The following is a 25157-nucleotide window of genomic DNA, read 5'->3' as shown; positions in this document are numbered from 1 at the left end:
TTCTTTTTGTTGTTGAGTTGTAGGATTTCTTTATATATTCTGGATATTATAAACCTTATCAGATACATGGACTCCAAATATTTTCTCGCATTCTATAGGTTGTCTTTTTCCTTCCTGGATAATGTCCTCTGATGTGCAACACTGTAAATCGTGATGAAGGTCAATTCACCTATTTTCCTTTGTTGCCTGCGCTTGTGGTGCCACGTGTAAGGACGTGTTACAGTTCATGGTGTTGAGGAGCTCCCTGTTTCATGGTTTCAGCTCTTGCATTTAGGGTACCGGTCCACATGAGTTAATGTGGGTATGTGGTTTGGGGGTGCCCTGCCCTCTTCTACCCATGGATTTCTGCTTGTCCAGCATTGCGTGTGGATGCTGTGCTCACCAGCAAAGCTTTGCGTGTGTCCATGATTCTCTTAGAATCCACACGCCCCTCACTCAGCAGTCGTCTCAGGACCTCCTACTCGGGGCCCTGGGGCGACCTCGGGAATGAAACAGAGATCTTTCGAGGGCCGCAGGAGACAGAAACAAACAGTGCATGACCCGCTCTGGGGAGGGGACGTGGGGGTGCATGGGCCGCCCTGCAGAGGCAGCAGTGGGCACGTCTGGCCCCCTCGAGGCCCTGGGTCAGCCCCACGGGAGTGTGAGGCCCCCACCACGGGGCGCCTGCCCCACGTCGAGGGGGTCCAGGGCGAGGAGGGGAGAGAGGAGGGGCAGCGGAGCAGGCCCAAGGTGGGCAGGGCCTTGGCAGCCCCTGCAGTCTCTGGAGGGCTTGACTCTGATGCTGCCGCTGCCCCCCGGCCCCCCTGCCCCCGCCACCTGTCACACCACCTTCCCGGCGTCGTCCTCACAGACACTCAACCTCTTCGGTGACCCCCGGGCCCATTTCTCAGATGTGGACGTGGAGGCTCCGAGTAGGGCCAAGTGCCCCTGAGGACGGAGGGGGGCTGTGCGCCATCCAGCCGCCACCAGAGGGACGTTCTACACACGCATGTACACACTCACATTCATGTACACACACACCTGCACACGTACACACATGCACACTTATAGAGACACGTGTGCCCACACCAGGAGCACTCACAGTGCGCAGGCACACTCACATGTGCATGCACGCTCAGACACGCACACACAGGTGAGCTGGCCCAGGTCCCAGGCCTGTCTCCGCCCACCCGCGGTTCCCGCTGGCTGGGCCAGGTTGTCCAGTGCAAGGGGCTGCCTGGCGCTGGGGGCCCGGCCCGCCCGCACCCTCACCCCACGGCTCACCGGTTGATCTCTGACTTGCAGACCAGCTGGAAGCTGTACTCCTGGGCCTTGGACGGCTGGAAGACCACGTCGAGCAGCAGACGTTCCAGCGGCTGGATCGTCCCAAACCCGTCACTGGGCTGAATGTCCACGAACTGGCACGTGAAAAAGCATCGACGCCAACGTGAATCAGGAGAAATCCTTTCCTGGGGCACCGCCACAGCGGGAACTGTGTGCACACGTGTGTGGCAGGGGCCTGAGTGCCTGAGGCTGTGTGAGTGCATGAGTATGAGAAAGTGAGTGTATGAGTGTGTGAAAGTATGGGTGTGTGTGTGCACAAATGATTGTGTAAGTGGAAATAAGTGAACATGGGCATATGTGCATGTGTGAACATGTGTGAGTATGAGCATGTGAGCATAAGTGTGACTGCACGTATGTGTGCATGTATGAGTGTGAGCATGCTGCACATGTGTGTAAGCAAGTATGTGTGTGCATTCTGTGTAAGAAAATGGGAACAGGCATGACTGTGTGCATGTGAGTGTGTATGCGTGTGGACAGGTGAAGGGGTGAGTGTGAGTGTGAGCACGTGCGTGTGTGGTGGGGCCTTTTGTGGGCAGTCTGGGAGGAGAGGCGGTGGCCAGGGCTGGAGCCCATCTTGTGTGCCCTGGGTTCAGGCAGGTGGGGAGGGGACTGGAGCCCCAGGGGTCAGCAGTCTGACAGAAGGAGAGATCGAAAGGCAGCGCGAGGCAGAGGCCGGGCCTGGCCAGGGGCAACAGGGAGGGAAGGGCAGAGGGGCCGAGAGGCCTCCCGGGCAGGGATAGCTGGGGCTTGGCCTGGGGGCCCCGGAGCCCCAGCGGACACCAGCCTTGGCCTGTCCTGGCCCAGCCCACGAGTAGGTACCTTGGGGAGGCCGATGAACCCAAACTCCTGGGGCAGGAGGGAGTGGTTGCAGAGGGTGACCTGGGTCCTGATGGCCTCATAGATTGTGCAGTGGCCGAAGTCCACCTCCGAGGGACTGAGCTCCAGGTCCGAGGTGGTGACCACGGCGTGGACGGTGAACCCCACCGGCTTCACCTGGGGCACAGAGGATGGTCACACCCCCACCGCCTGCAGGCGGCTGAACTACCGGTCTCTCCCAACAGTAAGGCCATCATTAAGACACGCGGCCAGCAAGAGCATATGTGGCCACACCCTGCCTTGGGGAGCGGGACAGTGGCTTTTGGGGCGCAGCCCAAGGCAGGGGCACAGCGGGCAGTGCGCTTTGGCCGAGGGGCCCACCTGTGCATGTGGCGAGTGCACTTGTGCCCTGTGCACAGCATATTACATGTGAAACTGTGTGCTCACGTGTGCAGTGCATGTGCCTGGGTGTGTGGCATGTGTGTGTGCATGAATGTGTCAGTGCCCCTGTGTTGCATGTGTCAATTGTGCACCCGTATCTGGGTCTGTAGTGTGTGCATATGCATGAGTGTGTCCTTGTGTGGTATACTGCATGTGTGTGGGTGTGCCTGGGTGTGCAGTATGCTGCATATGCACGTGTGTACGGTATGCTGTGTGTGACTGTGTCTGTGCTGCAGTATAGTGTGTACGTGTGTGCCCATGGCCCACCCTCCGTCTCCTGGGCCTTGGCCTTGGGGGAGTCTGGACTCAAGGCCGAGCAGGAGCACAGAGACTCTCGGGCCCCACTTCCCAGGTGGGGGACTCAGTGAGGACAGAGGCAGGTACCCCGCAGCTTTCACGATGGAGTAAAGCCCGGGGCTGGAAGGAAGCCTCAGAAGCGAGAGCCCTTCCCGGCCACCGCCCAGCCCCCCATGCTGTCCCCACACCCAGATCCCCGTCCCCAGCCCCGCGCTGTCCCCTGCTCCCCATCCAGCCCCCACGCCCACGTGTTGCCTGTGTGTCTGTGACAGCCACTGCCTTCGGGCACTGCCTCTGCTGTCGCCAGGTGGGTGACAACTGGCCCCCTGCCTACGGGTCCCCATTGTCCCCAGGGGAGTGGCCACTCCCGGGAGCTGGGCACGCAGAGCAGACTGTCGCTGGGGGCCCCTCGCTTTTGCCCACATCATAAACCACTCCCGCGCCTGCACAGCGCTTCAGGTCACATGCAGGCCAGGGCCGGGCTACCCGGGGCGGAGGCTTCTGCCCGGAGGCCACGACCTCAGCAGTGACCAAACGGGCCCTCATAACCAGCCCCGCAGAGCCCCCGACCAGCCCAGCCCGGCCCCCCACGTCTGGCCAGCAACCCTGCAGCTAATTTTGGCCTGCCTTGGCTCTTCCTTTTCCAGCTCCTCGAGGTCTGAAGTTAGGTCATTGACTGGAGAGCGTGCTTCTTTTCCTGCACAGGTGTTCACACCTTTACGTTTCCCTCTGAGCTCTCACCTTTTCCAAATCACCAAGTGTTGGTTCCTTGGTGTTCGACAGCTCAGCGCTCAGTTCACCCCGTCCCACTCACATTTTACTACAAGCACCAAGGAGAAACAAGGCTGCACCTTCCACATTTCGCTTGGAAATCTCAGCTAAATATCCAAGATTATCACGTATGAGTTCTTTTCATCCTACATCAGAGCACAAGTCCACCAAGTTCTCTGCTATTTTATAACACAGATCAACTTTTGTCCAGTTTTCAAATAATATTCAGCAATTCCTTCTAGGGCCTCACTGGAAACATCTCAAAAATTTTAAAGCAGTTTTAGTCACACACCATACGATCTGTTCATCCAGTGGCTGTCAGCACAATCACAGAGCTGTGCCTTCATCACCACAATCTATTTTAGAACATTTTCACTGCTCCAAAAAGAAAAGCCCCATGCCCTCCCTGTTCACCTCACTGTTACGTACACTCAGTATAAGTCTGTTGGATTGACGGGGGACATTGTCATATTACTGTGAACTGCAGCCCACCGTTCTCACTGGGTGTGTTCTCCCTACATACCACCCCATTATTAGCCCCTCGTAATAGTGACATGCATTGGCTCTAGTTCAAGGAAAGCTTTCCTGTACTTGCACACTTGACCACAGTCATGTCTGCAGCAGGGTTCACTGTGCCACCTTTTCCATCCTCTCGCGCTCCTTCTCAACCACAACCGCACTCTCCATTCAGTGCTGTGAATTACACTTGCAAATATGTGCTCCCATCAATCAACCTTATTAAATACTCCGCACAAATTAAGCGCTAGCTCCCCATTCTCCACCGTCATTCCATTTTCTGGTAACCTGCAGTGGTGGTCAGGTTCTGGTGTCAGCCTGGTCAGGTGAGGTGCCTCGTGCTGTGGCTGAGTCATCAGCACGGAGACTCATCTGTGAGAAGGGGCGCACCTTCCGTGGTGAGTGATGTTTAACTTAATTAGCTGGAGGCTTAAAAGAGAGCTCAGAGCAGTTCAACCCAAGCAGCTCAGCACACCCCATCCCAGCCCTCGCAGCTCAGCCCCGACGTTTGGAGGTGCAGAGAGGGACTGCCCCACGGAAAGCCGTGGGGACCTGGAAGCCAAAAGCAAGTCTGCAGACACTGCCCTGTGCCTTCCCGTGCAATGGAGACCCTCAGATGACAGTCAGCTGTCTTTCTTCTGAAGAACTGTACGTTTTTAACAAAATAAATCCCCTTTTATTAAAAGCCGACCCATCGGGCAGGCCATGGTGGCTCAGCAGGCAAGAATGCTTGCCTGCCATGCCAGAGGACCCTGGTTCGATTCCCGGCCCCTGCCCATGTATTAAAAAAAAAAAAAAAGCCGACCCATCTCTGTTGTGTTGCACACTGGCAGCTTTGGCAGACCAGAACGCCTGTACTCTAGATTGTGACTCCATGAGTTTGCTCACAATTGGTTTGTATTAGTGAGACCATACAATGCTTGTCCTTTCGTGTCTGACTTATTTCACTCAATGTCCGCAAGGGTCATCCATGCTGTCATATGCTTCAGGACGTCCTTCCTTCACACTGCGAATAAGAGTCATCATATACACACCCCAAACGTTGTTAATCTACTCATCAGTTGCTGGACACCGCGTTGCTTCCTCCTTTCAGCATTGTTACTAATGCTGCTATGAACACAGGGGTGCAAATATCCGTTCTGCCCCGGTTTTCAGATCTTCTGGGTGTATCCTGAGGCGCAGGACTGGCGGGTGCAGGACGACTCCATACTTCGCTTTCTGAGGACCAGCCAAACTGTCTTCCATAGTGGCCGTAGCATTTTACCTCCCCACCAGCAGTGCATAAGCATCCCATTTCTCCACATCCTCTCCAACACTCCTGGTTTCCTCTTTGTTTGATAGTGGCCTTTCTAGTAGGTGTGAAAGGGTATCTCATCGTGGCTTCGATTTCCATCTCCCTAACAGTAAAAGTGCAAATTTTCATGTGATTTTTAGGCATTTGTATTTCCTCTTTGGAAAAATGTCTATTTATGTCTTTAACCCATTTTTTAAATTGGGTTATTTGTCTGTTATTGTTTATTGGAGGACTGGCTTATTTTCGCATGGGCAGGAACCGGGACTCAACCCAGGTCTCTGGCATGACAGGCAAGAAGTCTGCCTGCTGAGCCCTGTGCACTGCCCTGGAGGACTTCTTTATGTTTTCTGGATATCAAACCTTATCACATATATGGTTTCAGGACTTCTTTATGTTTTCTGGATATCAAACCTTATCACATATATGGTTTCAGGACTTCTTTATGTTTTCTGGATATCAAACCTTATCACATATATGGTTTCAAGGTATTTTCTCCCATTGAGTAGGCTGCCTTTTCATCCTTCTGACATAGTTCATTTAAGCACTGAAGTATTTGATTTTGAGGAGATACCATTTATTTTTTTCTTTAGTTGCTTGTGCTCTGGGTGTGAGGTCTAAGAAACCACTGCCTCTCACTAGATCTGGAAGATGCTTCTAGAAGTTTTTTTTTTAAGTTTTTATTTTGAAATATAACATATAGACAAAAAACCCAAAAAATTTCAAATTACATTGTAACAAATAGTTACAGAACAGATTTTAGAGTGTGGTATGGGTTGCTGTTCTACATTTGAGGTTTTTCTTTCTAGCTGCTCCAAGACACTGGAGACTGAAAGAAATATCAATATACTGAGTCAGCATTTATTCTACCATCTCTCAAGGGACTTTGCCAATACTTTTTTTTTGCATGGGCAGGCACTGGGAATCGAACACACTTCTACAAGTTTTATGGTACTGGCTCTTATATTTAGGGATTTGATCCATTTTGAGTTAATTTTTGAACAAGGTGTGAGACAGGGGTCCTCTTTCATTCTTTTGGATATGGACATCCAGTTCTCCCAGCACCATTTGTTGACGAGAATGCTCTGTCCCAGTCGAATGGGCTTGGCAGCCTTGTCGAAGATCAGTTGACCATAGATGAGAGGGTCTATTTCTGAACTCTCAACTTGATTCCATTGGTCAACACGTCTATATGTTTGCTAGAATCATGCTGATTTTTTTTTTTTTTTTTTACCATTGTACCTTTGTAACATGCTTTAAAGTCAGGGAGTGTGAGTCCTCCAACTTTTTCGAGATGTCTTGGCTATTCAGAGTTCCTTATCCTTCCAAATACATGTGATAATTGGCTTTTCCGTTTCTTCAAAGTAGGCCACAGGATTTTTTTTTTTTATTAATTAAAAAAAATTAACTAACAAAACAATTAGAAATCATTCCATTCTACATATACAATCCGTAATTCTTAATATCATCACATAGTTGCATGTTTATCATTTCTTAGTACATTTGCATCGATTTAGAAAAAGAAATAAAAAGACAACAGAAAAAGAAATAAAACGATAATAGAGAGAGAAAAAAAAAAAACTATACGTACCATAACCCTTACCCCTCTCCTTCACCTACCACTATTTCAAACTGAATTTATTTTAACATCTATTCCCCTTATTTATTTTTATTCCATATGTTCTACTCTTCTGTTGATATAGTAGCTAAAAGGAGCATCAGACATAAGGTTTTCACATTCACAGAGTCTCATTGTGAAAGCTATATCATTGTTCAATCATCCTCAAGAAACATGGCTACTGGAACACAGCACTACATTTTCAGGCAATTCCCTCCAGCCTCTCCATTACATCTTGAACAACAAGGTGATATCTACTTAATGTGTAAGAATAACCTCCAGGATAACCTCTCGACTCTGTTTGGAATCTCTCAGCCACTGACACTTTGCCTCATTTTACTCTTCCCCCCTTTAGGCCACAGGATTTTTGATTGACATTGTGTTCATTCTGCAAATCAATGTGGGTAGAAGCGACATCTTCCTGATATTTAGTCATCGAATCCATGAACACAGAGGTCCATCATTTATTTAGGTATTTTAAAATTTCTTTTAGCGATGTTTTGAGGTTTTCTCATTACAAGTCCTTTCCATTCTTGATCACATTTATTCCCAGATATTTTATTCTTTTAAATTGTTCTTGATTTCCTCCTGATTACTCATTACTAGTGTATAGAAACACTACTGATTTTTGCATATTGTTCTTGTATCCTGACACTGTGCTAAACTTGTTTATTAAATCTAGTAGCTCTGTTGCAGACTTTTTGGGGCTTTCTAAATTAGGATTATGTTGTCTGCAAATAGTGAAAGTTTTGCTTCTTCTTTTCCAATCTGAAGGTTTTTTATTTCTTTTTCTTGCCTAAATGCTCTGGTTCAAACTTCAGTACAATATGCAATCGCAGTGGTGACAATGGACATACTTGTCTTGTTCCAGATCTTAGAGGGAAAGATTTCAGTCTCTCACATTGAATATGATGTTAGCTATGGAATTTTCATATATACCCTTTGTCCTGTTGAGGAAATTTCTTTTGATTCTTATTTTTTGAAGTTTTGTTATCAAGAAAGGATGCTAGATTTTGTTGAATGCCTTTTCTGCTTCAAATGAGATGATTATGTGGTTCTTATTCATTTGTTAATGCGGTTTACTGCATTGGTTTTTCTTGTGCTGAACCACCCTTGCACACCTGGAATAAAACTCACAAATATATAGAATTCTTTTAATGTGATGCTCAATTAGATTTGCAAATATTTTATTGAGAATTTTTGCATCTATATTCATTAGAGAGACTGGTTTGTAATTTTCTTTTCTTATAGTCTCTTTATCAGGGTGATGTTGGCTTCATAGGATGAGTTAGGCAGTGTTCCCTCTTCAATTTTTTGGGAAGAGTTTGAGCAGGATTGATAGTCATTCTTCTTGGAATGCTTAGTAAAATTCACCTGTGAAGTCAGCTGGTCTGGGCTTTTCTCTGTCGGGATTTTTTTTAATGACTAACTCAATCTCTTGTGATTGGTTTATTGAGTTCTGCTTCTTCTAGAGTCAATGTAGGTTGTTCATGTGTATTTAGGAAATTGTCCATTTCATCCAACTTTTCTAGTTTGTTGCCATACAGTTGTTCATAGTATTCTCTTATGATTTTTTTTAAGTTTCTGTGGGGCCAGTAGTAATTCCCCTCTCTCATTTTGATTTTATTTATTTACATCTTCTCTCTCTCTCTCTTTATTTATCAGTCTAGCTAAGAGTTTGTCAATTTTATTGATTTTCTCAAAGAATAAACATTTGGTTTTGTTGATTCTATTTTCTTTCTCAATTTCATTTATTTCTGCTGTCATCTTTATTTCTTTCCTTACACTTTCATTGGGATTAGTTTTCTCTCCTTTTTCTAATTCCTCTAGATGTGCAGTTTGGGCTTTGATTTGAGATTTTTCTTTCTTCTTAATGTAAGCATTTAGGGCTATTAATTTCCCTCTCAGCACTGTCTTCACCGTATCCCTTAAGTTTTTGTTGTGTTCTCATTTTCATTCATCTCAAGATATTTACTGATTTATCTTGCAACTTCTTTGACTCACTGAATGCTTAAGATTAACTGCCATATATTTGTGAATTTTCCAGTGCTCCGCCTGTTATTGATTTCTAGTTTTATTCCATTGTGGTCAGAGGAAGTGATTTTTATTATTTCAATCTTTTTAAATCTATTGCAACCTGTTTTGTGACACAACACGTGGTTTATCCTGGAAAATGATCCATGAGCCCTTGAGAAGAATGCATCTACTGCTATTCTGGGGTGCGACAGTCTACACATATCCGTTACATCTAGTTCATTTATCATATTTATCCTCAGTTGTATTAGTTAGGGTTCTCTAGAGAAACAGAATCAACAGGAAATATTCATAAATATAAAATTTATAAAAGTATCTCATGTAACCATGTGCCCACGTAACCATGGGAATGTAGAGTTCAAAATCTGCAGATACCTTGGTTCAAGAAGGCTGATGACGTTCAGGGTTTCTCTCTCAAGTGAGAAGGCACATGGCGAACACAGTCAGGGCTTCTCTCTCAGCTGGAAGGGCGCATGGCGACCATGGCATCATCTGCTAGCTTTCTCTCCTGGCTTCCTGTTTCATGAAGCTCCCTGGGAGGCATTTTCCTTTTTCATCTCCAAAGCTCGCTGGCTGGTAGACCGCTTCTCATGGCTATTGCCATTCTCTGCTCTCTCAGAGATCTCTCATTCTCCAAAAGGTTTCCTCTTTTATAGGATTCCAGTAAACCAATCAAGACCCACCCAAATGGGTGGAGACACATCTCCCCTAACCCACCTTAACAATCACTCTTCATCGGGTTACATCTCCAGGGAGATGATCTAATTACAGATTCAAATATACAATATTGAATAGGGAGTATTCTGCCTTTACGAAATGGGGTTTTGATTAAAACATGGCTTTTCTAGGGTTTATGCATCCTTTCAAACCAGCACAGTTGCTATGAGGACATTTTATAGAATTAAACCATTTAAACACATTAAATCTCCCCAGAATAGGGTACAAGTCCTTGGGTAATATTCATTCTTAAACTTAATGTCTTACAATTTAAATGCTATAACATGAACAGAATAGCATTACACTCCTTGATCACGTGGTCGTAGTTCATGTTTATCACTACCTTCTTCCACTCCCCATTCCATGTTCCCTTTACCCTCAGCAAGCACTTCAGCTGGCCGTGGTTCTTTGCCTGGTGGGGTGACCCAAGCCTTCATTCCTGAAGTTTCAGAGCCATTGGTAGTCCTGCCTGGATTGGGTTATTGCAGTTTTCCACTGACTTTAATCATGGGGCATGGTAGTACTAAAAGACGCCCTAGGGGATCTCCTATATTCCAGGAAAACTCTTCTTTACCTCCATTGTGTAGTTGCAGTCCTATTTCCCCCGATTGTTAAGGTAAATCACCCCAGCCAGTAATGTAATCCCCTTCCTGGCTTGTTGATCTGGGGGCATGTCTATTCCAGTTAGAAGAAATCACTGCCCCTTCCATGAAGGGAGTGGTCCAGTGTAACCAACCTGCCACCATGTAGCTGGCTGGTCACCTCGGGGAATGGTGCCATATCGGAGGCTGAGTGTGGGTCTCTGCTGCTGGCAGATTGGGCACTCAGCAGTGGCTGCAGCCAGGTCAGCCTTGGTGAGTGGAAGTCCATGTTGATGAGTCCATGCATAACCTCCATCCCTACCACCATGACCACTTTGTTCATGAGCCCATTGGGCAATGACAGGAGTTGCTGGGGAAAGAGGCTGACTGGTATCCACAGAATGGGTCATCTTATCCACTTGATTATTATTATTTTTTAAATTTAATTTTAATTTTTTTAAATACCAAAAAACACAAAGAAAATGCAAAATTCCTATTATGATCATTCCGTTCTACATGTATGATCAGTAATTCACAATATCATCCCAGTTGCATATTCATCATCATGATCATTTCTTGGAACATTTGCATCTATTCAGAAAAAGAAATGAAATGAAAACAGAAAAAAGAATTTATACATACCATACCCCTTACCCTTCCCTTTCATTGATCACTAGCATTTCAAACTAAATTTATTTTAACATTTGTTCCCCCTAATATTTATTTTTATTCCATATGTTCTACTCGTCTGTTGACAAGGTAGATAAAAGGAGCATCAGACACAAGGTTTTCACAATCACACAGTCACACTGTCCCCTTGATTATTAAAACCTTCCTCTGTGAAGTCACCCTCTGGTGTGCATTCACATGGGACACAAATATCTTCATGTTTTTAGCCCACTCAAAAAGGTCTATCCACATACCTCTTTTCCAGGCCTCTCTGTCACCGATTTTCCAATTATGGTCTTTCCAAGTCCCTGACCATCCAACCAAAGCAACAGCCCATGATTCAGTATATAAATGCACCTCTGGCCAGTTTTCCTTCCAAGCAAAATGAACAACCAGGTGCACTGCTCGAAGTTCTGCCCACTGGGAGGATTTCCCCTCACCACTGTCCTTCAAGGACACCCCAGAAAGGGGTTGTAGTGCTGCAGCTGTCCACTTTCGGGTGGTACCTGCATATCGTGCTGAACCATCTGTAAACCAGGCCTGAGTTTTCTCTTCCTCAGTCAATTCGCTGTAAGGAACTCCCCAAGAGGCCATAGCTCTGGTCTGGGAAAGAGAAGGTAATGTGGCAGGAGTGGAGACCACAGGCATTTGGGCCACTTCCTCATGTAACTTACTTGTGCCTTCAGGACCTGCTCTGGCTCTATCTCGTATACACCATTTCCATTTCACAATAGAGTGCTGCTGCGCATGCCCAACTTTATGGCCTGGTGGTCCAGACAACACCCAGCTCATGACAGGCAACTCGGGTCTCATGGTAACTTGGTGGCCCATGGTTAAGCGTTCAGTCTCTACTAAGGCCCAGTAGGAGGCCAAAAGCTGTTTTTCAAAAGGAGAGTAGTTACCTGCAGCAGATGGTAAGGCTTTGCTCCAAAATCCTAAGGGTCTGCGTTGTGATTCTCCTATAGGGACCTGCCAAAGGCTCCAGACAGTATCTGTATTTGCCACTGACACTTCCAGCATCATTGGATCTGCTGGATCATGCAGCCCAAGTGGCAGAGCAGCTTGTACAGCAGCCTGGACCTGTCGCAGAGCCTCCTCTTGTTCAGGTCCCCACTCAAAATTAGCAGCTTTTCTCGTCACTCGATAAATGGGCTGGAGTAGCACACCCAAATGAGGAATATGTTGTCACCAAAATTCAAAGAGACCAACTAGGCATTGTGCCTCTTTTTTGGTTGTAGGAGGGGCCAGATGCAGCAACTTACCCTTTACCTTAGAAGGGATATCTCGACATGCCCCACACCACTGGACACCTAGAAATTTCACGGAGGTGGAAGGCCCCTGTATTTTTGTTGGATTTCTCTCCCATCCTCTGACACGCAAATGCCTTACCAGTAAGTCTAGAGTAGTTGCTACTTCTTGCTCACTAGGTCCAATCAGCATGATATCATCGATAAAATGGACCAGTGTGATGCCTTGGAAGGGAGAAACAATCAAGGTCCCTGCGGACAAGATTATGACATAGGGCTGGAGAGTTGATATACCCTGAGGTAGGACAGTGAAAGTATATTGCTGACCTTGCCAGCTGAAAGCAAACTGTTCCTGGTGGTCATTACTAACAGCTATTGAGAGAAAAGTGTTTGCCAGATCAATAGCTACATACCAGGTACCAGGGGATGTATTGATTTGCTCAAGCAATGATACCACATCTGGAACAGCAGCTGCAATTGGAGTTACCACCTGGTTGAGCTTACAATAATCCACTGTCATCCTCCAAGACCCATCTGTTTTCTGCACAGGCCAAATAGGAGAGTTGAACGGGGATGTGGTGGGAATCACCACCCCTGCATCTTTCAAGTCCTTAAGAGTGGCAGTAATCTCTGCAATCCCTCCAGGAATCAGTATTGCTTCTGATTTACTATTTTGCTTGGTAGGGGAAGTTCTAGTGGTTTCCACTTGGCTTTTCCCACCATATTAGCCCTCACTGCATGAGTTAAAGAGCCAATGTGGGGATTCTGCCAGTTGCTCAGTATGTCTATTCTAATTATGCATTCTGGAACTGGGGACACAACTACAGGATGGATCCAGAGTCCCACTGGACCTACTGTGAGACAGACCTGAGCTAAAACTCCATTGATCACCTGGCCTCCACAAGCCCCCACTCTGACTGGTGGACCAGAGTGACGTTTTGGGTCCCCTGAAATTAATGTCACTTCTGAACCAGTGTCTAATAATCCCTAAAATATCATTTGTTTTTCCCCAATGCACATTTACCCTGGTAAAATGCCATCAGTCTCATTGGGGAAGGCTTGGAGGAAGATTAACAGTATAAATTTGTGGCAGTGTAACAGGGTTCTCCCCCAAAGGAACCTGGGCTCCCCTTCATTCAAGGGGCTCTGGGTCTGTAAACTATCTCAAGTCTGGAAATTGATTAAGGAGCCATGACTCTGTGTTTTTGTAATTCAGGTTAGACTTCTGTTCACTTGACCTAGAACCCTTTTGTAAATACAGCTTGAACAAGAATTTAGTAGACTGCCCTTCTATTTTATTTCTAGGTACCCCATGATTTATTAGCCAATGCCACAAATCTCTGTGAGTCAGATTATTTTGACTCCTGCTTTGGGTTTGCTGTCTATTATAATAGCCACGTCTACCCTGTCTTTGGTGATTAAGTGCTGCCACCTGGCTTCTGCCAACTCGGGATCCTGTCATCCCCATTGTGTTTAAGGATTCCAGCTCAGTGACAGCAGTTCCCACAGTAATATCTGACCTAAAGAGAAGTGCAACCACAGAGCTCTTGAGGGATGATGGTGCTAGTCTCACAAATTTATTTCTTACTGTTCTGGTAAAAGGTGCATCCTCTGGACATTCCTGGGGTGTAAGAGCAGGCTTTGCATGATAAATCCACTCTAACATCCCAATCTCTCTAAGCCTCTGAATGCCTCATCTACATTATACCAGGGCAGTTCTGGCATTTCAACCTCAGGTAATGTCGGCCACCTTTTGATGCTTGTTTGAATCAACCATCCAATCAAACTGCTAATGCCTTTTCTAACCCCTTGAGCTGTAACATTGAATGCAGAATCTCTGCTTAGTGGGCCCATATCAATAAATTCAGCCTGTCCCAGCCTTATATTCCTCCCACCATTATCCCACACCCTTAAAATCCATTGCCACACATATTCCCCTGATTTCTGTCTATATAAATTGAAAAACTCACACAGTTCTTTTGGAGTATGACGTACCTCCTCATGTGTGATACTTTGTACCTCACCTTCAGGGGCCTGTTGGGACTTTAGTCTAGTTATAGGTCTGGAAGAAATGAGGGGTGGTGGGGGGGGAACACGAAAAATATCAGAAGTATCTCTAAGCCATTTGCTTCAGGGCATTCATTTGCAGTTTCATCTGGTGAAACAGGATTAATCACTCTAGGGCTAATTCTTTCAGGAGGTTGGGTGGCCAACTCCTCAAGGCAGGCTGGAGGTGGGGCGGCTATGTCCTCAGGGCAAACTATTACAGGGTTATCTAGAGAAGACTCAGCATGGCCTAGGGTTTCAACCTCGCCACCCACATCATTATCCATCCATATGTCACCATCCCATTTTTCAGGGTCCCACTCCTTTCCAATCAATGCCCTCAGTTTAACGGCAGACACCATGCAAGGGTGAGATTTGGGGTATCCTTGTTAGGTGCATAAATATTTATATTATTTCTCCTTGGTAGATTGCCCCTTTTTATTAATACATAACATCCTTCTTTGTCTCCTAACATTTTTGCACCTAAAGTCTATTTTGTCTTACATTAGTATACCTACCCCAGCCCTATTTTGGTTACTGTTTCTATGGAATATCTTCACCCCAGACTTTCATTTTCAACCTATCCTTATACTTGGGTCAATGCTTTAATGGCGGCTGTCTGGAAGGGGCCAAAGCAGTGGGACCCAGTAGCCTACGTTTGCCAGCTAACAGCTGGCTTAGTACTTGGCTGTGTCCCCCTCTGCTCTTGTGGAAGGGGGCATCCAGGCCCTCCCTGTCCACAGAAGCCCTCCAGGCAGGGACCAGCCTGCCCTAGGCTGCTTGCTTCATGGATGGGAGATGCTTGGCCATGTCTACTGGCCCCTGAGTTACTCGCAGTTCCTCAGGCTCTTCATGTGCTTTTTCCTGGATGCTGTGCAGGGCTCCCCTGGTCCCTGGAGTCCCAGAGCCACTGTTTTGGGACAGTTTCTGCCCATTAGCTGCTTTTGGAAGAGAAGCAAGCCCTGCAGCTCCCTATTCTGCCATCTTCCCGGAAGTCTGGAAACATCTTTAGTGTCTGTATTTCTGTCAATGTTCCGCTCACGACAAATTATGCATTTTCTAAGACGAAGGAAACTTTCTTTGTGGCTCTCGCTTACTTCTGGGCCCTCCCCAGAAACGTCTTTCATATTTACATTTCTACTATAGTGGCTTCAAAGCAATCTAGGTTTTTTCTACCAAAAGCCTCAGGATTCCTCGGGCCCCTGCCCATTACCCAGTTCTAAACCCACTTCCACATTCTAAAGTATTTGTAAAAGTAGCACACCGCCTTCGACTTTCAAAAAAGGTCTTAATTTGCCAGAATGCCATGCCAAATACCACACAAATGACTGGATCAGACAATAAGAATTAGAAGACTAGACGTCCAAATCCCGGCATCAATCAGGCCCCCAAGTCTGCAGTGTTGTACGCCGGGCTGCAAATCCTTGGTAAGGGTCTCCGTCCACCACATGGCAACTGCGCTTCCCCTGCGGCTGTGCTTCAGTTCCCGCTGGCTCCCGGCTTCTTCCTTTGTGGCTTCCTCTGGGACCGCGTCTGAATCTCACAGACCCACCCTGGTTCTGTGGGCCACATCTTCAAAGGGTCCTATTTACAAATGGTTTCACACTCAGGGAAGCAGGTTACGATGCAGAATACGTCTTGCATTGGGGGAAACATTCAACCCATTACAGCCCTCAACGACATCCTGAATCTATTCTACACTTCAGTTTGTACGGACGCCAATTCAACTTCAATAGCCTATACCCATCCTGTGTGTCTAGGGCTTCATGTGGTTTTCGCCACAAACTAGTTTTATAGGTTTTGTGCCCTATAAGAAAGGTTTATGACTTTTTCTGAGTTTTAAGCCATGTAAGAAATAGGTGATGCTGAAAATGAAACATGCAATACTGGCATGTTAACCCATATGGTTAACCATATCCGAAATCTATTTCTTCACACAATTTCCATTACTGTTTAGTGTCTTTTTCTTTTGCCATGAAGGAATGCTTTAAAGATTTCTCGTAGGGCAGGTCTCGCGGTAATGAACTCTCTCAGCTTTTATTTACCCCAAATGTCTTAATTTCTCCCTCCTATTTTTAACTTTTCAAAACGAATACTCTATACGCGTCCATCTCCCTCGTGTTTGAAGGACAGGTTTGCTGAATATATTCTTCTTCTTCTTTTTTTTTTTTCTTTCAGCACTTTAACTATGTCGTCCCGCTGCCTGGCCTCCGGGATTTCCCGTGAAAAATCAGACACTGACCCTACTACGGACCTTTTGCACGTGACCCTCACCTCTCTTTTTGTTTTCAAGATTCTCCTTGTCTTTAGGCTTTGAAAATTCAACCATAACGTGTCTCAGTATGGGAATTTCTGAATTTATCGTGCTTGGAATTCACTGAACTTGGATTTCTACATTTGCATCTTTCATCAGCTTTGGAAAATTTTTGGCAATTGTTTATTCGAATATTTTTTCTACCCCCTTTCTCCTCCTGGGTCTCCTATGATGCTTATGTTGCTACATCTGATGGTATCCCATTGCGTCCCCAGGCTCTGATCATTTATTTTTCCTTTTTGCTCTTCAGACTGGACAGTTTAAATTGTCCTAACTTCCAGTTTGCTGACTCTTTCCTCTGCCTGCTCCAATCTGGGGCTGAGCACCTCCACCAAATCTTTCCTCTCGATTATCGTATGTCACAGCTCCAGAATTTCCATTTGGCTCCTCTTTATATTTTCTGTCCCATTAGTATAGCCATTATTTTGCTCATATGCTGTTTTTGGAATCTCCTTTAGTTTTTAATCCACGTTTTCCTTTAGTTAATTGCTCCTACTTCAGATTTGCTGATCTAAGGTCTTTGATTAGCGAGTCCAGAAAATGAGCTTCCTCTGGAATACTTTTTGTCAAACTGATTTTGTTTCTCCATGACTGGGCCATACTTTCCTGTTTCCTAATAGGGTTGTAACTTTTTGTTAAGGGTTGAGCATTCTGATTACTAAGCTGCAGTCACTCTGAAAATCTGGTACTCCCACTCATCAGCCTGACAGTTCAGGAAGAAAAGAGAAAGAAAAAAGGGAAAAAGGAAAGAAAGAAAGAAGAAAACAAATAATCGATGCCCCCCAAACAGAAGAGGTCCCGCCTCCCCCGCAGGTCCCGGCGCGCAGCCCGAGGCCACGTCCCACGGCCCCTCGGGAGTCTTTGGGTCCAAAACACCCACGTAAAGGGGGGCGCGTCGGCCAGCCGGGGCGGGGGGCGGTGGCTCCGCGAGGCCCAGTGAGGTCGGTGACGGTCGGCTGTGCCCAGAGCCCCGAAGCCGCAGCCACTGCCAGGGCGGCCCCTCGGGCGCCCACCGGACCAGGAAACGCCCCAGTACGAGGGCCACGGCGGCGGAGGGGGCGGCAGCCGGGAGCACAGGGTCGAAGCTCCAGCGGCCTCCATGCGCAACCCGTGCCCCCCGCTGTTTCTGCACCCCCCCTCCCCGCACTCCCGCGCTACCCGCTCCCCCCACCCCATCCCCCGGCGCTCTCCGCCTGCTTGTCCAGCCTGTCAGCGCGCTGGGCACCCCCCCAAACAGTTACAGACGGGAGGCAATGCCCTCCTGCCACTGGTCCTCACTGGGGACCAGACCCCTGCCCCTTAGGGTGAGCTGCCTGGCCCGAGACCTCTGGGCGCCCTGAGGTGACTCCCCAAGCTGTGACCCGGGTGGAGGACAGCGAAAGCAGCCCTGACCCTGTCACCAGCACCACCCAGCCCCATGCAGGCCCTCGGCATGCGCCCCCTTCCCTCCCACCCACCCGAGACCCCCCAGCAGCCAGCACTGCTCTCTGTCCCCGATGCTGGCCGACGTCCCTCCCCTGCACAAATACAGCGAGGCGCTGGTGCGGTGACACCCTCAGCTGCTCCCAGGAAGAAAGGGCACCCGAATGAAGGGAGCAGCTGACCGCTGCCCAGCCTCATCGCGCCCTCGCTCCCCCAATAGATGCGCCTCAGGGAGGGCTGAGGAAGCACAAGTGCCCCCCTGCGCCCATCAACAGCCTTGGCGCCAGCTGTGTCACCCAAGCCCGAGGTGGGGAAAGACCCTTCCAGGTGCGCTCACCACGGAAAGACACGGCTTTTCCCCTGCACACACCTGCAACCCTGCAGCCCTCTAGTTTCTCCTTCAAGCCACTGCTGAGAGCGCATGCAGCACAACGCCGTGCATGGGGGCGCATGGGAGGGTGCCACGGGTGTCAGGGCGGCCGGGCAGGGCACCCCTCGGGACTCCACTTCCACTGCAGCCAAACTGCCCACACCACCTCCGTGCCAGCGGGCAGGGTAGGGTGCCCATGGAGGTGGGTCTAGGGGCCGGCATGGCATCTGCTCTTGGCCACTCGGAGTCCCCAGTTCACAAGCACGCACTCAGCTGGGGCCTCGTGATTTGCCTCCTTTCCTCCAGGTGTCGGTATATCCGTCTCTCAGAAACTGCGGCCGGGCCAAGCCCGCAGGTGCAAGCGCTTGCTGCGTGTGGTCACGGCCGCCCTGCCTGCTCTGCACCCCCCCCACCAGGCCTGCAGGCCCCCCGGGAACCGCTGCCCCCGCAGCCCCTCCGCCTGCGCTGCCCGGGTCTGAGGCCCCCTGGCCCGTGAGCTGGCGTGTGGGTGGGCGAGCTTCCGGCTCCCGTTTTACCACACCCGGGAGAGCTGGGACAGCGCACCCTGCTCTCTGCCGTCCTGGAGGCCACAGGTCCAAAATGGGACCCGCAGGGAAAGCCAGGATGCGGGCAGGGCCAGCCGTCCGGGCTCGAAGGTCAGCTTCCCGGCCGGCCACCCGTGTGCGCCCCCCATTCGCTGCCCCGACCTTCCCCTCCGCTGAGGGCTGCCCCACAGGCCAGGAGAGCCTCGCGCCCCGAGCGCCCTCGTCACGCGCCAGTCACACCACGAGCCCCTCATGCGGGGGGGGGGGGGGACGCTGCGCCTCAGCCGGGGGACGAGGACGCGGGACTCACCGCGATTGGACGAGGACGGAGTCCTGGTACAGCCGGCCGTACGTGCAGAGCTTCAGGTCCACATGCGGCGTCGGCACCCAGACGGGCGCGTCCACAGCGGCGCCGCGGGCCCTGAAACAGAGCTGCGCGCGGGGGAGGCTCAGCCGAGTCCACACGCGGACGCGCGCCTCTGGGCCCTGTGCAGGGCGGGAGTGCGCAGCCCAGCGAGCCGCGTCCACGCGTTCTGGGCGCTTTCGTGGATGACCTGAAAAAGCACTTTGCGCTGGACATTTTACTATCAAAGTTCTCAAACAACAACAAAAACAGAGCCGTGTGAGCCCCGGCGGGCCTCTCAGCACCTCCTTGCGGGGCTGGGCAAGGTGCCTCATCAGGGCCAGAGCCCCGCGCAGAAACGTGCGGTGCAAGGCTTTCCAGAGCCGACAACGTGGGGAAGACGTCACGGCCTCCAAGTACCCAAGGGCGGGGCGACAGAAGTCCCCCCTTGTCAGCCCCAAAGGCTCCTCCCTGCTCTTAGCCGCTGCCCGCTTCACAGGCTGCCTCCTGGGGCCTTGGTGAGCTGGGTGGGGGTGCGTTGAATTGGAGGGTTGCAGCACCCCGTAGGGAGACCTGCACCCCACACCCCTCCGGCTGGGCAAGCACCCAGGGAAGTCCGGATGCTGGGGCAGTGGCTGGAGCATGGCTGGCCGAGTGCCCTCAGCCCAGGACCCTGCCGGCCCACACAGGCGGGATGGAATTGCTCCATTCCACCCCCCAGGGTCTTCCCACATCCAAACGCCCACCACCAGACCCAGGACTACAGGACTGTCCGGAATGCAGCCCCTCCCGGGACGGGACCAGGGAAAGCAAGTGACGTGGACACCAAATGGGCAGGAGTCACTGCCCCTGATGAAAGGAAGTAACCGAGTGATGCAGCAGCAAAGGAGCCGGGAAAATGAAGAGCCGCCCCTCACTTCATCACCCCCCAATCTTTTGCCATCACCCTGTCAGTGACACCCAACAAAAAACTTTAAGGCAGGAACCTGAGATTGTTCAGCCCACACTGCCTGCCTCCTGGGTGGAGAGTGTGTGTGGGGGAGTTATCTGTGCGGTGGTGAGAAGATACCCAGCACAGTTGTTTGGACTGCCTAATATTCTGTCCTGGGCCTGTAGGATTAGCAGGGTTAGCAAAGTAATAACAACGAATTAACGAATTGAAAATAAAAGGAAAAAGGTGGTGGCGCGGGAAGCGTTCAGGTGACCAGGTGGGAAAGGAGCACAGAAGGGAGAGGAGAGCTGCGACGGTTCACCCCAGCTGGGGGGCTGTAAAGGGCCTCGGGTTCCCTGCTGATGGCAGAAAGGCGGGGGACAGGCCGAGACCTGAGCCTGTGAGCAGAAGAGTGAGCCGAGGAAGGGGAGGCGAGGATCAGGAAGACCCGAGACCTGGAGGGCAGATCAGGGGCGGTGCCAGCGGGCGCAGCGCAGGAGGGGTGCAGGGCAGAGGAGGTGAGGTGTGAGACAGCGAAGCCCCGAGGCGGCAGCACGGCCCCTTCCCGGTGGCCCATCTGCCGGGCCCAGGTCCAGGCTGAGCCCCGCTGACCCCTGCAGCTGGGGAGTGTGTGGGGGGGTGGCTTCACCTGCCCCCTGCCACCCCTGCGCCATCCACTCGGAACCCAGGAGGGGCCCAGGGCAGACTGGGGTGCCGCAGGGCACCCTGGCAAGCGCGGCTGAGTGACTCCCGGAGCCGGGGGCCGAGGGGGGCACGACACGTGCAGACATCTCATTTATTTTGGAAAGGCCGTGTTGGTGGCAAGAGTCTCTGGGAAGCCCAGCGTCTTGGAGGATTTTCCTCTTACCCGTTGGGAACGTGAAGTTGTGTCTGATTCTGGGGGCTGGGAGAGGGGAGAGAAAAGTTGGCACAGTGGAAAAGTTGAACTTCCGAAATAACAAAGGAAGAAATGGAAGAAATAGCAAACTTGATTCAACCAATGAAAACAAGTGCAGTGTGTCATAGAAACAAGAAACAACTGGTGTGACAAAACCAACAAACAGCCGGGATGGAGGACTGAAGTGTATCAGTTATTATGTGTGTGGTGCCAGTTCTCCCAGTGGAGCCAGACAGCAGCAGTTAGGACCGACACACGACACCTGGCTGCTTCAGAGACACGCCGTTCTTCGCTGTACTTTTGGAGCACTGAGCCCAAGGCCATGCCAGCAGAGGACAGCAGTGCCGCAGGTCTCTTCCCGCCAGCCGGACCTAAGGGGGGCCCGAGCGGACGGACAGGGCTGGTCTGTTCCCAGGAAAGGCACCTTCACGAGGGGGAGAGACGGCCACGGCCCCCGAGCCCCAAACCAGAGGGTCATCGGGCCGTGGGAGCGCCCTGCTGGGGATGGGGGAACACTGGCCACAGCGCTGGGGACACTCACCGCCGGGCACTGCTGATTCTTAAACGTGACTTTGAAGTTGGCCTGGGCCTTCCAGGGGTGACCGGCAAGAAGATGATGGGCACCTTGACTAGCTGAAGGGGCCAATGTCACCCTCTGTGACCTGCCCAGGAAGAGACGCCCCTGAAGTCGGGCAAGCTTCTCAGCTCTTATTGATGCCTCCCCGGCCGCCACTGGACCGGTCACTGTGAGAGGACACTGAGCGGCAGCCCTGCCCGGGAGGTGGCAGCCACGTGGCCCACAGTCTGGGACTTGGGCCCCCCCCATGTATGTGCACTCCCCCACGGTTGCATGCTCTCCCCAACCCCGGCTGTGCATGTTTGCTCCCTAACCCTGCCCCCCCTACCCCCCTCCCTGCAGCAGGTCCTGGGGTGGGGCTCAGGGGACCCCCTGTGGCGGGAGGGCACTGCACGCTGACCTCCCCCAGCCTGATCTCCGTCTGCTCCTCACTGGGGGGCATCTCCGTGATGGGGGTCAGGGTCGTTCTCTCTGGCTCTGGAAAAGACGGGGGCGTCCAGACGGTCAGCCTGGGCTCCATGGAGGACTGCCCCCCCCCGCCCAGTTCCCAGGAAACTGTCCTTCCTGAACAGAGTGAGCAGGGGGACCCGTGGGGGGCTCAGGGGACCCCTGCTAGGGAGCACACCCTCGGCAGACAGCATTCCCAGAGAGGGCTCTGGAAAAGCCCTGCCCTCCCACCCCCATCCTGTCCCCTCCTCCCCCCTCCCTGTTATTTTGAAGCGCTTCCAGGAGAAGAAATGGAGCCGGGTCCCTCCCAGGGGCAGCTCAGGGAAGCCCCTCAAGTTCCCCGCAACCCTCTCCTCCTCTGGAAACGTGGCGGCCGAGCTGTGGTGAGGAGTGACCAGGCTTGGCCTGAGCCCAGTGGCTGGTCCAGGCGGCGTGGCCCCCCATCAGTGCTCAGGGCCTTGGGGGTGGCGACCCCTCATCTGTCCCGCCCCAGCCCCGTGCAGAAGAGCAGCCCAGGACCCCCTGCTCTGTGGCCGGCACCCAGCCCAGCCCCAGGCTGCTCAGGCGCCCCAGAGACCTGGGTGCGAGGGGGGGTGCTGGGCGAGGCTTGGAGGGGCCAGGGTGGGGGGTGGGGCAAGGCCCCCAGCACTGGGACAAGCGGGTGAGGCGGGGAGGGGGCCAGCAGGAGCCGCAGGACCCCGAGGTCTGGGGATGGGAGGGGTTGCATCCCGGAGGCCGGGGTAGGGGCGTGCACCAGGAGAGCTCTGCGAGGGGCCATGACCCTGACACAGCGCGTGGCGCCCAAGGAACCGAGGCCCCGACTGTTGACCATGAGGCTGGCGAGGCGGCAGCCAGGCCTGCGGGGCAGTGGCCAGACACCAGCAGCGTGCGCAGACGAGAAGGTCAGGGAGAGCAGAGGGGGTGCAGGAGACAGAGGGACAGCTCGGGGCGCAGCCAGGGACTGCCTCGGCTTCCAGAACAGGGATCCCGTGCCTGGGGTGCAGAGCGGGGAAGCCCAACACCATGGCCCCGTTTCCCAGTGAACTATCACCTGGGGGCAGGGAGGGAAGACAGGTGAGTCCTGAAAAATTTAAGACACCACCAACTTCCAAGGACTCCTTCCCCAATGAGCTACTTTATCACAGTTACTTGGTTTGTCTCCATTTTGCCACTGGCACAACTTGGTCATCTTCCCCTCTGTGGGCTCTTGCCCTGGAGAACCCCATCAGGCAGTTTATGGGGGGCGCTCGGGGAAGCAGGTTCCATCTCCTTGCATGTCTCAGAAGGTCTTTCTGTTGACTCCGCCTGTGAACAGGTCCCTGTCCTTTCCCCATCCTCCTCCAGCTTCTCCTGGGTCTGGACTGGTGGGTCGTCCACAGCTGGCTAGACTGTGGCTCCTCTGTGGATCAGGCCAGGCCACCCTTGGCTTGCTGGAGTCCACCCCAACACAGAGCCCTGGACACCATGCCTGGATGGCATGGCTCTGCAATGGCAGAATTATCACCTGACAAGGGAGCAGGCATTATTTCTGGGGGTCTGGGCTGTAAAAGGCTGCAGGCCCCAGTTCTGGGCTGCTCCAACTTGTACTAGCCACTCCACCTGGGCAGGGCAGGAGTGGGGTTGGTTTGCAGCCTTTGCTTCTCAGAATTGCCATGGTGACCACTGGGGCCCAGCCTCCTGGCCCCCTGGATACTGTGAGCCCTGGAAGACCCTGGGATCCACCCTGGTCCACTCTGCGTGGATGGGGTGCTCTCTCCGTGTCCGAGCTGTGTGTGTCCATTTGCTGGGAACATGGTAAGCTCTCATCAATTCTAGTCACTTAGTTTTAGATGTGGTGTACACAGGAAGACACTCAAATTTACCTCTCTCCCATTTAACTCTTCTGAGTTGATGGTGATGAGTCTGTTCAGTATCCCCATTGGATATCTAACTGGCATTGTAAATTTAACCAGTCCAAAACAGAACATTTAATTTCTCCTCTCCTCCAGCTTCCTCCTTTAGACATCCCATCTCAATAAATGGCATCAGCACCCTTTCTCCTGATTAGGCAAAAACCTGGGAGTGACCCTTGACCTTTGTGTTCTTCCTTGTACCACTCCTTCAGTCCACTTGGAATTGCTGTTGACTCAGCTTCAGTGGTGGCAGAATTCTAAGATGCCACTTACGATTCCCGCTTGATGTCCATGTTGTGTGTAGAATTTCCTCTTGAATGTGGAAGGGAACTGTGCTTATGACAAAGGGATTCTTGCAGAGATAAAGTCTCAAATCTACTGATTTGAGTTAATAAACAAGCAGTTTATCTTTAGTGGGTCTGATGTACTCAGGTAAATGCCCTTGTCAGAGAAAGTGTCCCTTGCTGGCTTTGTAGAGGTAAGCTCACACGTTGTGATAAATCAGGCTTTTTAATAAGTAGGAAAGTTTTCTTTAATTATGTGTCCAATTTTTTCTGCCCCATGTGTTACACTGCATTCTTGGGCTGCATCATCAATCATAGTTTAGATATGTGCTCACTTCCTAGATCTGAATTTAGGTGTGTTTTAATATATTAGAAAATTATTAATAAGTATCTCTTCAAATATTGCCTTTTCCTGATTCCAAGAGACAATATTAGATCTTCTCACCGTCTTCTTAATAGCTCTTACCATTTCTTTCATGTTTCCAATCCTGTCTGTCTGCATTCAAATAATTTCTCTGAGTCTATCTTCTACTTACTAATTCTCTCTTCAACAATGTCTAATCTGCAGTTAACCCACTGATTGAAATTTCGTTGTCATGGTATTTTTACTTCCAAAGTTATATTTAGTTCATTTTCAAGTCTACTTGATCTTGTTCCTTCATAATCATTTTGAGCCCCTCTTATTTTTTAATGTATTAAACATTTTATTTTTTTATATATGGTAACATCAGTATCTGAAAGATGCAAGATTGCCATGATCTCTGTTT

At 50.6% G+C, this 25157-nt stretch overlaps 1 protein-coding gene across 1 annotated transcript in view; it reads right to left on the bottom strand.

Annotated features, from left to right (window-relative positions):
* The window catches only part of CFAP74 (cilia and flagella associated protein 74), a 143416-nt gene that overhangs the window by 15205 nt on the left and 103054 nt on the right, over positions 1-25157 (bottom strand). Inside the window, 11 exon segments of the mRNA XM_077130997.1 lie at positions 1264-1397; positions 2143-2316; positions 17562-17898; positions 18139-18198; positions 18474-18681; positions 18887-19053; positions 19329-19450; positions 21732-21781; positions 21784-21822; positions 21825-21852; positions 22168-22244. Of these exon segments, the coding sequence (XP_076987112.1) occupies positions 1264-1397; positions 2143-2316; positions 17562-17898; positions 18139-18198; positions 18474-18681; positions 18887-19053; positions 19329-19450; positions 21732-21781; positions 21784-21822; positions 21825-21852; positions 22168-22244 (1396 nt within the window).

This window comes from Tamandua tetradactyla, chromosome 2 (assembly GCF_023851605.1).
Source record: "Tamandua tetradactyla isolate mTamTet1 chromosome 2, mTamTet1.pri, whole genome shotgun sequence".
Lineage (NCBI taxonomy): Eukaryota > Metazoa > Chordata > Mammalia > Pilosa > Myrmecophagidae > Tamandua > Tamandua tetradactyla.
Note: the sequence above shows the minus strand (reverse complement) of the source record. Positions and strands in the feature narration are given on the sequence as shown.